The sequence below is a fragment of the Schistocerca americana genome, chromosome 2, assembly GCF_021461395.2.
Source record: "Schistocerca americana isolate TAMUIC-IGC-003095 chromosome 2, iqSchAmer2.1, whole genome shotgun sequence".
In the NCBI taxonomy this organism is placed as follows: domain Eukaryota; kingdom Metazoa; phylum Arthropoda; class Insecta; order Orthoptera; family Acrididae; genus Schistocerca; species Schistocerca americana.
Window position 1 is genome coordinate 991,133,260 of NC_060120.1, and position 14,782 is coordinate 991,148,041.

General features: G+C 42.8%; 1 protein-coding gene across 1 annotated transcript; it reads left to right on the plus strand.

The window, feature by feature from the left end:
- Positions 1-337: 337 nt before the first annotated feature.
- LOC124594995 (acanthoscurrin-1-like) lies at positions 338-2,776 on the plus strand. The gene is made up of 2 exons (XM_047133538.1): positions 338-385; positions 1,967-2,776. The coding sequence occupies exons 1-2, from the start codon at positions 374-376 to the stop codon at positions 2,663-2,665; spliced, it is 711 nt and encodes a 236-aa protein (XP_046989494.1). The 5' UTR covers positions 338-373; the 3' UTR covers positions 2,666-2,776.
- Positions 2,777-14,782: the final 12,006 nt, after the last annotated feature.

Consider the following 14,782-nt stretch of genomic DNA (forward strand, 5'->3'; position numbering starts at 1 on the left):
CAATCCCGTCTCCGGCCATCCTGATTTAGGTTTTCCGTGATTTCCCTAAATCGCTTCAGGCAAATGCCGGGATGGTTCCTTTGAAAGGGCACGCCCGATTTCCCTCCACATCCTTCCCTCACCCGAGCTTGCGCTCCGTCTCTAATGACCTCGTTGTCGACGGGACGTTAAACACTAATCTCCTCCTCCTCCTCCTCCTCTCTGTATCCCCGCCATCATGCTACGCAAATTGCAGTAACGCTCTGAGAAAGCGCGTCACACCTCGCTAACTGCCAACGGGTAGGAGAAATGGAAGATGTATATAAGCTGCACGGAAACCTTACAGCGGCATCAGTCATTGCCTGCTCCATCTGTACCATCTTCAGCAGCAGCAATGAGGATCCTGGTGAGTGGTTTCTCGATTCACACGTACTTTTCCAGAGCTCCTTCTGATGATGTTGACGACGTTCATCTAGTGGCAGCTGCAGAAGAAAATTTATAAGTGCCAGTAATAGAAATAGTATCATCCCTTGTTTTATTGAGTGAATTAAAAAATGTTAGTGAAAGAAAATACCCGTATTCTTATCACAATTTACTGGTAAATAACTCCCCAGTATATTTTGGTTGTAACTATAGTCCATCACACCGAGAAAAAATAAGAGTCAATACATCATCGTAGTTTGTCCGCAAGTATTTGTTAGCTGATGATGAAAAAAAAAAAACACGTGATCTGAAGCAGCAGTAACAAGTAAAGTAAATGAGTCATAGAACTCGCATAGAAATCGTGTAACTGTTTTCGATGCATTTGATGACCGTCATCGTCTTGTAAAGATTGTTGTTTTTACAGTGCAACGCAAGGAGACATTGCATTATTTTAAAGAACTGATTCATTTGACGAACTACATTTCCTTATTGTAATGTCGTATTCAGCTGACACCTTGCTGATGTTCATATGTTGCATATAATGGTCAGTGAAACATATCAGATCTGATATTCAGAGCATTGTTTAGTTTAGTTATTTACATTTCCATGGATCGTAATCAGGAGATCGTGTTTGCGCGTGAACCGAGTCAGCCTTACGTCTACATTATAATTTCTCTGTTAGCAATTATGGCAACAAGCGATTGAACCCACTAATAAATAACCAAGTTTAGTTTTTAACGTATCAAGAGTAGGTTTCTTTTCCATTCGATGGTATTCTTAGGGGACAAAGAGTGGGCAACTCCAATATTATTATAGCTTCCATTTTTTACTGCCTCTTGCTTCTTTAGAAGAAAAAAAATTAAATATGTACGCTAAGATTTTTTCTTGTAATTGTGCACGAAACTGATGCCGATATCACGCATGAACACAGAATTTATGTGAAAGAGATGTAATGCTTATTGGGGTGGTTGTATTGCTGTAAATGTCGTTATCTGACAGCACTTATAGGGAGTTAGTTTCAACGATTTAATCTTCGTTCAGGCTTGTTGTATGGTACCATGCTGTAGTAGAATGTCTTTATAGACTTCCATATTATAAATACTTACACTTGTCTTCGACCAGTGTTGGAGATACTATTAAATAGCAGACATTCTACAGTGCTTTGTCTGCCTGTGTGTGTGTCTGTGTGTGTGTGTGTGTGTGTGTGTGTGTGTGTGTGTGTGACAGACAGAGAGAGGGAAGAGGGAGAGATCGAGCGGGGGGGGGGGGGGGGGGGAGTGCGAGAATTGTCAGACATTACTAAATATGATAGCTATTTCACATAAGGAACAAATTTAAATGATCTTGAAATATAATGAATCCAGAAATACTATACAAACGCTATCAGTATTACGTTGAAAGGCTTTTGTTTTATGCAGCCAGATACAATATTCTTGTCAGAAAATGTTCAGTGTTAGAGGATTATATTATTAGAAATTACTACTCACTCGTGTCATGAGTGCTGTAACAGTGCAAGTAATTATGCACTGAAATTAATATTCAGACGTGTTGTTGTCATTTTCAGGTGTGCGTGTTCCTGTTTGGACTGGCTCTGGCCGAGGAGAAGCAGGTAGAGAAACGGGGAGTGGTTGGCTCCCTGGGTAGCTACGGTGGAGGAGCGACTATCGACCATGGAATCGGCGCCAGCAGCTACAGCAGTGGCGGCATCAGCGGAGGTTATGGGGGTGGCTACGGGGGCGGCTTTGTCGGTGGTTATGGAGGAGGTTACGGAGGAGGCTTTGGAGGTGGCATCAGCTCTGCGGTTGGAGGAGGTCAAGTGACCAACATTGCCATTACCAAGCAGGTCCCTGTCCCGTACCCAGTACCAGTGCAGCGTACTGTCCCAGTACCAGTGAGGGTTCCTGTCACGGTGCCAGTCAACAGGCCGGTACCAGTGCCCGTCCCACAGCCGTACCCTGTCCCCGTGCAGAGGCCAGTCCCAGTACCCGTGAGCGTCCCTAGCCCAGTCCCCGTACCAGTACCACAGCCCGTCGTCGTCAACCAGCCGGTACCTGTCGTCGTGGGAGGCGGAGCTGGTGTCGGCGGGGGTCTCGGAGGCGGCTACGGCGGCGGCATTGGTGGAGGCTACGGTGGAGGCTACGGAGGAGCCATCGGCGGTGGTTACAGCAGTGGCTACAGCGGTAGCTATGGGGGAGGCTACGGAGGTGGCTACTCTGGAGGCATTGCTGGAGGCTATGGAGGCTACGGGAAATACAGCCACTAACATCAGCAGCTGAAACCAACACCTTAAACAGAACGTGTCACGAGAAATTTTTTGTGTATTTCTTACAATGTTTTGTAATTACAGCAGAAAATAAAAAGTGTTTGTACGATATATATCGCGTTAGTCATTATGGCCTGTAAAAATTATGCAATTGAAAATGAAATTTGTGTCCTGGTTTATATTATGAATTTTCTTCATTATGAATCAAAGTAAAACTGGCTAGTTTTGTAACTTTATTTTTCTCTTTCACAGTCAGAGTCCTATTTTCTTTCAGTGGTAATGGACAGAACATTTTAACACTGGTAATTGACAGAACATTTTGACATTGGAATTCCAAAATTCTGCGTGGTGGTAGATTATAATCATGGTCACTAGGAGTGTTTGCCGTTGTTTCGTTTCATCACTCGCCGTGCATAATCACATATTTTTAATCTACAACACAGGTAAATGGTGGAGACACAAAACAACTTCCAAATGATGCTAATGCTTATGACTAGACAGTATTTATCTCATTTGGTTTAGCTTTATGTTTACTACAGGGCTGCATTTAAATGAAGGAAATTGTCCACTTCCTTGTTTGGCCTGAAAGTCAAATTCCTTGATGATCATGTGCACTAATGAAATCTTTTCCATTTAACATCTACGAGAAAAGCGAAATCGGAGTAACAGTCCGTCAGTTCCGTCAGTTAAGCTGAGGTCGCCATATATGAAAGTTCGTAATAGTCAAAGCAGTGGCCCAAAGCGCCATGCGGCCGCTCATTGTTCTGCAGATAAATTATGTTTCTTAACCAACTTCGATTCTATCAGGAACTGCCTCAGTGTCCTTCGGCCTATACACCTGTGCGAACATATGGCGACATGAACTGGCGAGAGTCTGTTGAAATATAACGAAAATGCACGATGGCTATTTATATGCGAAATCTAGATTTGCAAGAATGATAAAACTTAATGGGATTGTGACTGACTTCTTTGTGCCTCCCCTTAATTACGTTTCTGTCACCAACATCAGACATCTTCTCTTAACAGAGGAAGGTCCACCGGACCTGACGGGATACCAATCCGATTCTACACAGAGTACGCGAGAGAACTTGCCCCCCTTCTAACAGCCGTGTACCGCAAGTCTCTAGAGGAACGGAAGGTTCCAAATGATTGGAAAACAGCACAGGTAGTCCCAGTCTTCAAGAAGGGTCGTCGAGCAGATGCGCAAAACTATAGACCTATATCTCTGACGTCGATCTGTTGTAGGATTTTAGAACATGTTTTTTGCTCGACTATCGTGTCGTTTTTGGAAACCCAGAATCTACTATGTAGGAATCAACATGGATTCCGGAAACAGCGATCGTGTGAGACCCAACTCGCTTTATTTGTTCGTGAGACCCAGAAAATATTAGATACAGGCTCCTAGGTAGATGCTATTTTTCTTGGCTTCCGGAAGGCGTTAGATACAGTTCCGTACTGTCGCCTGATAAACAAAGTAAGAGCCTACGGAATATCAGACCAGCTGTGTGGCTGGATTGAAGTGTTTTTAGCAAACAGAACACAGCATGTTGCTATCAATGGAGAGACGTCTACAGACGTTAAAGTAACCTCTGGCGTGCTGCAGGGGAGTGTTATGGGACCATTGCTTTTCACAATACATATAAATGACCTAGTAGATAGTGTCGGAAGTTCCATGCGGCTTTTCGCGGATGATGCTGTAGTATACAGAGAAGTTGCAGCATTAGAAAATTGTAGCGAAATGCAGGAAGATCTGCAGCGGATAGGCACTTGGTGCAGGGAGTGGCAACTGACCCTTAACATAAACAAATGTAATGTATTGCGAATACATAGAAAGAAGGATCCTTTATTGTATGATTATATGATAGCGGAACAAACACTGGTAGCATTTACTTCTGTAAAATATCTGGGAGTATGCGTGAGGAACGATTTGAAGTGGAACGATCATATAAAATTAATTGTTGGTAAGGCGGGTACCAGGTTGAGATTCATTGGAGGAGTCCTTATAAAATGTAGTCCATCAACAAAGGAGGTGGCTTACAAAACACTCGTTCGACCTATACTTGAGTATTGCTCATCAGTGTGGGATCCGTACCAGATCGGGTTGACGGAGGAGATAGAGAAGATCCAAAGAAGAGCGGCGCGTTTCGTCACAGGGTTATTTGGTAACCGTGATAGCGTTACGGAGATGTTTAACAAACTCAAGTGGCAGACTCTGCAAGAGAGGCGCTCTGCATCGCGGTGTAGCTTGCTCGCCAGGTTTCGAGAGGATGCGTTTCTGGATGAGGTATCGAATATATTGCTTCCCCTACTTACACCTCCCGAGGAGATCACGAATGTAAAATTAGAGAGATTAGAGCGCGCACGGAGGCTTTCAGACAGTCGTTCTTCCCGCGAACCATACGCGACTGGAACAGAAAAGGAAGGTAATGACAGTGGCACGTAAAGTGCCCTCCGCCACACACCGTTGGGTGGCTTGCGGAGTATAAATGTAGCTGTAGATACAGTTGCTATAAAAATGTACCATTATATCGGTTGCCTTTGGTACAGGCAATCTGTCATGAAACTGGTCCTGAGTTATATAAACGTTGATGTTGGAAGAACATTTTGTAATAGTTCATGGCTACTCAGTCACAGAACCACACAAAATGATGTTACCATGTCGAAGTATCAGAAACATGAATGATGATAAGTATGTAAGTCAATTATACAAAACTCTGATCCCCTACATTTATCTGAGAATTTTATTCTTATATGTTCTGACCTAAGATCTAAGATAAAGAGCACGGGAATAGTTACACAGTATACGCGGAAATATGAGAGAGATGAACGTATGAACTGCACTGTTAGGAAAAATCATAATTAACAGGGGGAAGAACGGAAGTGACTCACACAAAGTTTCGAAATGACTGATGTGTATCTGCAGATACCTGTAAGGCCTTAAGATAAAAATCCAAAGAAAATACGTTAGCTGACGCTTATACTAGGAAATAGATCTACATCTATGTCTACATAGATACTCAGCAAGGCACCGTACGGTGAATGGCGGAGCGTACCCTGCACCCCTATTAGTGGTTCCCTGTCCTGTTCAACTAGCAGAGAGAGCGAGGGAAAAACGATTATGTGTATGGCTCCATAATGAGCCCTAATTTCTCGCATCTTATCTTCGTGGTCCTTGCTGTTGGTGTTGTTGTCTTCAGTCCTGAGACTGGTTTGATGCAGCTCTCCATGCTACTCTATCCTGCGCAAGTTTCTTCATCTCCCAGTATTTACTGCAACCTACATCCTTCTGAATCTGCTTCGTGTATTCATCTCTTGGTCTCCCTCTACGATTTTTACCCACCACGCTGCCCTCCAATGCTAAATTTGTGAGCCCTTGATGCCTCAGAACATGTCCTACCAACCGGTCCCTTCTTCTAGTCAAGTTGTGCCACAAACTACTCTTCTCCCCAATTCTATTCAATACCTCCTCATTAGTTACGTAATCTACCCATCTAATCTTCAGCATTCTTCTGTAACACGACATTTCAAAAGCTTCTATTCTCTTCTTGTCCAAATTGTTTATCATCCATGTTTCACTTCCATTCTCCACACTTCCATACTTTCAGAAACGACTTCCTGACACTTAAATTTATACTCGATGTTAACAAATATCTCTTCTTCAGGAACGCTTTCCTTCCCATTGCCAGTCTACATTTTATATCCTTTCTTCTTCGACCATCATCAGTTATTTTGCTCCCCAAATAGCAAAACTCCTTTACTTCTTTAAGTGCCTCATTTCCTTACCTAATTCCCTCAGCATCACCCGACTTACTTCGACTACATTCCATTATCCTCGTTTTGCTTTTGTTGATGTTCATCTTATATCTTCCTTTCAAGACACTGTCCATTCCGTTCAACTGCTCTTCCAAGTCCTTTGCTGTCTCTGACAGAATTTTTTTTTTTTTAATCTTATGGGACTTAACTGCTAAGGTCATCAGTCCCTAAGCCTACACACTACTTAAACTAAATTATCCTAAGGACAAACACACACACCCATGTCCGAGGGAGGACTCGAACCTCCGCCGGGACTAGCCGCACAGTCCATGACTGCAGCGCCTGAGACCGCTCGGCTAATCCCGCGCGGCTCTGACAGAATTACAATGTCGTCGGCGAACCTCAACATTTTTATTTCCTCTCCATGGATTTTAATAGCTACTACGAATTTTTCTTTTGTTTCCTTTACTGCTTGCTCAATATACAGATTGAATAACATGGGGGACAGGCTACAACCCTGTCTCACTCCCTTCCCAACCGCTGCTTCCCTTTCATGCCCCTCGACTCTTATAACTACCATCTGGTTTCTGTACAAATTGTAAATATCCTTTCGCTCCCTGTATTTTACCCCTGCCATCTTTAGAATTTGAAAGAGAGTATTCCAGTGAACATTGTCAAAAGCTTTCTCCAAGTCTACATATGCTACAAACGTAGGTTTGCCTTTCCTTAATCTATTTTCTAAGATAAGTCGTAGGGTCAGTATTGCTTCACGTGTTCCAACATTTCTGCGGAATCCAAACTTCTTCCCCGAGGTCGGCTTCTACCAGTTTTTCCATTCGTCTGTAAAGAATTCGCGTTAGTATTTTGCAGCTGTAACTTATTAAACTGATAGTTCGGTAATTTTCACATCTGTCAACACCTGCTTTCTTTGGGATCGGAATTATTATATTCTTCTTGAAGTCTGAGGGTATTTCACCTGTCTCATACATCTTGCTCACCAGATGGTAGAGTCTTGTCAGGACTGGCTCTCGCAAGGCCGTCAGTAGTTCTAATAGAATGTTGTCTACTCCCGGGGCCTTGTTTCGACTTAGGTCTTTCAGTGCTCTGTCAAACTCTCCACGCAGTATCGTATCTCACATTTCAACTTCATCTGTATCCTCTTTCATTTCCATAATATTGTCCTCAAGTACATCGCCCTTGTATAGACCCTCTATATATTCCTTCCACCTTTCTGCTTTCCCTTCTTTGCTTAGAACTGGGTTTCCATCTGAGCTCTTGATATTCATACAAGTCGTTCTCTTATCTCCAAAGGTCTCTTTAATTTTCCTGTAGGCAGTATCTATCTTACCCCTAGTGAGATAAGCCTCTACATCCTTACATTTATCCTCTAGCCATCCCTGCTTAGCCATTTTGCACTTCCTGTCGATCTCATTTTTGAGACGTTTGTATTCCTTTTTGCCTGCTTCATTTACTGCATTTTTATATTTTCTCCTTTCATCAATTAAATTCAATATTTCTTCTGTTACCCAAGGATTTCTACTAGCCCTCGTCTTTTTACCTACTTGATCTTCTGCCGCCTTCACTACTTCATCCCTCAGAGCTACCCATTCTTCTTCTACTGTATTTCTTTCCCCCATTCTGTCAATTGTTCCCTTATCCTCTTCCTGAAACTCTGTACAACCTCTGGTTTAGTCAGTTTATCCAGGTCCCATCCCCTTAAATTCCCACCTTTTTGGAGTTTCTTCAGTTTTAATCAACAGTTCATAACCAATAGATTGTGGTCAGAGTCCACATCTGCCCCTGGAAATGTCTTACAATTGAAAACCTGGTTCCTAAATCTCTGTCTTACCATTGTACATAATATATCTGATACCTTCTAGTATCTCCAGTATTCTTCCATGTATACAACCTTCTTTTATGATTCTTGAACCAAGTGTTAGCTATGATTAAGTTATGCTCTGTGCAAAATTCTACCAGACGGCTTCCTCTTTCATTTCTCTCCCCCAATCCATATTCACCCACTATGTTTCCTTCTCTCCCTTTTCCTACTGTCGAATTCCAGTCACCAATGACTATTAAATTTTCGTCTCTCTTCACTACCTGACTAATTTCTTTTATCACATCATACATTTCATCAATTTCTTCATCATCTGCAGTGCCAGTTGGCATATAAACTTGTACTGCTGTAGTAGGCATGGGCTTCATGTCTATCTTGGCCACAATAATGCGTTCACTATGCTGTTTGTAGTAGCTTACCCGCACCCCTATTTTTTTATTCATTATTAAACCTACTCCTGCATTACCCCCATTTGATTTTGTATTTATAACCCTGTATTCGCTTGACCAAAAGTCTTGTTCCTCCTGCCACCGAACTTCACTAATTCCCACTATATCTAACTTTAATCTATCCATTTCCCTTTTTAAATTTTCTAACCTACCTGCCCGATTAAGGGATCTGACATTCCACGCTCCGATCCATAGAACGCCAGTTTTCTTTCCCCTGATGACGACGTCCTCCTGAGTAGTCCCCACCCGGAGATCGGAATGGGGGACTATTTTACCTCCGGAATATTTTACCCAAGAGGACGCCATCATAATTTAACCATAGAGCAAAGCTGGATGCCCTCGGGAAAAATTACGGCTGTAGTTTCCCCTTGCTTTCAGCCGATCGCAGTACCAGCACAGCAAGGCCGTTTTGGTTAGTGTTACAAGGCCAGATCAGTCAATCATCCAGACTGTTGGCCCTGCAACTACTGAAAAAGCTGCTGCCCCTCTTCAGGAACCACACGTTTGTCTGGCCTCTCAACAGATACCCCTCCGTTGCGGTTGCACCTACGGTACGGCCATCTGTATCGCTGAGGCACGCAAGCCTCCCCACCAACGGCAAGGTCCATGGGTCATGGGGGTAGGATTCGTGGTCCTTATGTGCAGTGTATGTTGGAGGTAGCATAATCGTGTGGCAGTCATCTTCAGATGCCGGTTCTCTAAATTTTCTCAATAGCATCTATCAAAACGATCGTCGCTTTCCGTCTAGGGATTTCCATTTGAGTTCCAAAAGCGTCACTATAAGATGTATGTGTTGTTCGAGCCTACCGGTAACAAATCTAGCCGCCCGTCTCTGAATTGCTTCGATGTCCTCCTTCAATCCGACTTGGTACGGGTCCCAAACACTTGAACAGTGTTCAAGAATATGTCGCGCCGACCTTTGTGACCGAGCGGTTCTAGGCGCTTCTGTCCGGAACCGCGCTGCTGTTGCGGTAGCAGGTTCGAATACTGCCTCAGGCATGGATGTGTGTGATGCGCTTAGGTTAGTTAGATTCAAGAAGCACTAAGTCAAGAGGCTGATGTCACGTCCCATAGTGCTTAGAGCCATTTGAGGAATAGGTCGCACCAGTGTACCACGTAGGGGGTCTCCTTTACAGGTGAACCACTCTTTCCTAAAATATTTTCAACATTTCGCGGCCCTGTCAGCAACTGTATAAATATTAATTTTAATTCCAATAACGAACAGCCTCAGTTACAATGTTTACCTAGATTTACCTAGGTTTCAGTCGGGATAACCCAATATTCTTCAGAATAAAAGTAACTACCGTTTGTCCATAGTGGACATCGTCAAGCTAAAACTACAGATCCATAAATTATAGTCAGACTGTAAAAACCTATTTGAAACTGCCTCGGCCCCACTTCTCGACCGTGATGCGGCAGCCACGAGTGCTGTAATAGAACTGACCGTAGCGTCATGAAGCCCGCCTAGGAGGACACAATACCTTGCGGCTGCCCATAAACTGCGTGATAGTTACTTCTTGCCACAAGACGCGAACCTAATTCCTAAATAGTAAAGTGAAATAAAAGGTACAGCTGAGGAAAACGGCGTATATGTTATTCTGTGCAGAACGTACTTAGATCGACTGTCTTAACGTTTATGAAGTATTCGTTGGTCATGGTATGGTGAAGACATCTCGTGCTTACAACGTATGGCCTGTCTAGGAAAATTTTGTGCTTAAGCACGAAGTTTAATCACCTAAAAAGACCTTAGGAGTGGGAAGGATAATATAAAGCCAACATCGTCATTATTATGACTAGTTCCAAAAAATTTTTGAGACGTAAATTTTAAGCACTTGCTTAGCTATGGTTACAACGCATGAACATCCTATTGACTTAGCACACAAATGGTCATGATGGAACTTACGAACAAGTCTATATCTAATCTGTAACATCCGGCAATACGGGCCATATAAAATAGATGGTCGTTATTCATGATTAGTATATTCGACCTGAAATGGTCTAAAATCAAGTCAAAAACTAATGTACGTGCCTGATTTAGCTTCATGACGAAGGTACGGTTATGAGTTACAGAAAACACTGAAGTAGGGGATAATGTGGCGGCAACGGGGTACTCAATTCGCCTTCATGGAGGTGATCAAATGAAAATGACTCTGAGCACTATGGGACTCAACTGCCGAGGTCATTAGTCCTCTAGAACTTAGAACTAGTTAAACCTAACTAACCTAAGGACATCACAAACATCCATGCCCGAGGCAGGATTCGAACCTGCGACCGTAGCGGTCTTGCGGTTCCAGACTGCAGCGCCTTTAACCGCACGGCCACTTCGGCCGGCAGAGGTGATCCACATACATACTGTACCAACTATATGTGGAACACTCCCATCATAATGCGGGCCTGGTGACCACTGCCATTGAACTTAGGGAATGACAACGGAATTATGTTTAAAGCTAAAGTGTGACTTGACGAACATCGCTCCAGTCAACACACTTAAAACTATTGACTTTCCTAAAATTCTCCCAATAAACCGAAAGCAAAGAGAGCTTCACTCGAAATGTAAACGCAGCCAAAGCCTCTCAGACAAACAGAAGCTAAACGATGTCAATGTTAGCGTAAGGAGGGCTATGCGTGAAGCGGTCAGTGAATTCGAAAGTAAAATTCTATGTACCGACTTGACAGAAAATCCCAGGAAGTTCTGGTCTTACGTTAAATCAGTAAGTGGCTCGAAGCAGCATATCCAGACACTCCGGGATGATGATGGCATTGAAACAGAGGATGACACGCGTAAAGCTGAAATACTAAACACCTTTTTCCAAAGCTGTTTCACAGAGGGAGACGGCACTGCAGTTCCTTCTCTAAATCCTCGCACAAACGAAAAAAAAGGCTGACATCGAAATAAGTGTCCAAGGAATAGAAAAGCAACTGGAATCACTCAACAGAGGAACGTCCACTGGACCTGACGGGATACCAATTCGATTCTACACAGAGTACGCGAAAGAACTTGCCCCCCTTCTAACAGCCGTGTATCGCAAGTCTCTAGAGGAACGGAAGGTTCCAAATGATTGGAAAACAGCACAGGTAGTCCCAGTCTTCAAGAAGGGTCGTCGAGCAGATGCGCAAAACTATAGACCTATATCTCTGACGTCGATCTGTTGTAGAATTTTAGAACATGTTTTTTGCTCGACTATCATGTCGTTTTTGGAATCCCAGAATCTACTCTGTAGGAATCAACATGGATTCCGGAAACAGCGATCGTGTGAGACCCAACTCGCTTTATTTGTTCATGTGATCCAGAAAATATTAGATACAGGCTCCCAGGTAGATGCTATTTTCCTTGACTTCCGGAAGGCATTCGATACAGTTCCGCACTGTCGCCTGATAAACAAAGTAAGAGCCTACGGAATATCAGACCAGCTGTGTGGCTGGATTGAAGAGTTTTTAGCAAACAGAACACAGCATGTTGTTATCAATGGAGAGACGTCTACAGACGTTAAAGTAACCTCTGGCGTGCCGCAGGTGAGTGTTATGGGACCATTGCTTTTCACAATACATATAAATGACCTAGTAGATAGTGTCGGAAGTTCCATGCGGCTTTTCGCGGATGATGCTGTAGTATACATAGAAGCTGCAGCATCAGAAAACTCTAGCGAGATGCAGGAAGATCTGCAGCGGATAGGCACTTGGTGCAGTGAGTGGCAACTGACCCTTAACATAGACAAATGTAATGTATTGCGAATACATAGAAAGAAGGATCCTTTATTGTATGATTATATGATAGCGGAACAAACACTGGTCGGAGTTACTTCTGTACAATATCTGGGAGTATGCGTGCGGAACGGTTTGAAGTGGAATGATCATATAAAATTAATTGTTGGTAAGGCGGGTACCAGGTTGAGATTCATTGGGAGAGTCCCTAGAAAATGTAGTCCATCAACAAAGGAGGTGGCTTACAAAACACTCGTTCGACCTTTACTTGAGTATTGCTCATCAGTGTGGGATCCGTACCAGATCGCGTTGACGGAGGAGATAGAGAAGATCCAAAGAAGAGCGGCGCGTTTCGTCACAGGGTTATTTGGTAACCGTGATAGCGTTACGGAGATGTTCAGCAAACTCAAGTGGCAGACTCTGCAAGAGAGGCGCTCTGCATCGCGGTGTAGCTTGCTCGCCAGGTTTCGAGGGGGTGCGTATATGGCTGAGGTATCGAATATATTGCTTCCCGCACTTATACCTCCCGAGGAGATCACGAATGTAAAATTAGAGAGATTCGAGCGCGCATGGAGGCTTTCAGACAGTCGTTCTTCCCGCGAACCATACGCGACTGGAACGGAAAAGGGAGGTAATGACAGTGGCACGTAAAGTGCCCTCCGCCACACACCGTTGGGTGGCTTGCGGAGTATAAATGTAGCTGTAGATGTAGAAGTCGAACGTTGACCTTCCATACCGAAGTTCTCACATGCTCATTGCATCTCATACCGCTTTAAAAAGTTACTCCCAGATATTTAAACGACTTGAGTGCGTCAAGAAGGATTCTAGTAATACTGTATGCGAACATTACAGGTTTGATAGTCCTAATCATCCGCATTAATCACATTTTTTCCACATTTAGGGCCGGCTGCCATTCATTACACAACTGGAAATTTCGTCTAAGCATATCCCAAGATAGCTGATGTGCATAGCTAGTTGAAGAGTAAATGGAGAAACTGCAGGGATATAGTGGAAACATGGACTACTCTCTCAGCTCTCGACACTGTAATTAGTTGGTCGTTCCACGAAAAGTGAATCAAAAGAAAAGCTTGTAATGGTTGAAAGCATTAAATCTTTCCTCTACGATACTTTATTCCAGAATAAGTTCGTCTGTTCTTTCGTCATTACTTTGGATCTTCGGTCATATGGTCATTTTCAAGTGATACACTTTGAGATGGTTTAGTACGCCAGGACAATTGAACAATGGATAACACCAATTACCGTCGAGAAGCAGCTATCGATCGAAACCTAAAAGAAAGAAGCAAAGCTACAGACCGTCTGATTATTCCAACAGATTTTTCGCTTTTGCAGTAGCATATTCATAAAAGTATATCTTCCTCTATCAACATACCTTTACACCACAGAATTTGATTGCCACGACAAGTACTGTAATGGAAAACTACAAGAAATACTACTAGGCCACATATTAATGATGCTGTTTTTTCATCACTCCAGCCATGTCACAATCCAGTTTTCTCATTATTTCAGAATACCACTTCTTTCGACATGGATTCTTCGGCACGATACTCTTAAAGTTCATTCTACACTTTATCATTACTAAGTGGTGAGCGGAGTCTATTGTTACATCTGGGTCCGGACTAACAAACCAGTGTCTAACTTCGGAATCTCTGTCTGGGCATGACGTGTCTCCAGGCCTTTTCCATATATACCTCCCCCTCATGTGATATCTGAACAGTGTATTCACTGCATCTAACTGAAATCTACTGCAGAACTTAATTAGACTTCATACCGAACGGGCTTCTACATCACTTTTTTTTACATTTGTGACGTCATGTGACCTAGGTCAGTGCCATACACATAACTTTTTACATATTGTAGTTGAAAGTGCAAGCAAAATGCTGTGTCTTCTTCGCATCTTAGTTTCGTAATTTATTATGATTTCCAAGGACGAGTGAAGCAATGTTTCTCCGAAGGTTTTACGCTACGACACGGTCGTACTGATAAAATGTTTCTCAGATACTGTGTATTGTATGTATATAGTTAATATTTTTGTCAGATTTGCCTAAGATTTTCATCCTGTTGATGACTGCGTTTATATATTGTTCGTTGCTATGTTGTTAATTACTGCGTCGCAACTGGCAACAATCTCTAAGACTGGAAATTATTATTAATTAATTAAATTAATGTTTCCTCTGGCAGTTACGCTTCTTCCCATCTTAATTACTGATGTATTACCGTCGTTCTTACTATGATACATGGTATTATGAATGCACTTAGTTGGAATTGTATTAAATATCCTTTCACCAATTCTGTTCATCGAAAATTCACAACAGCAGAGATTGTCGTATTTAGACTTTGATTTTAATTTACAGCCAG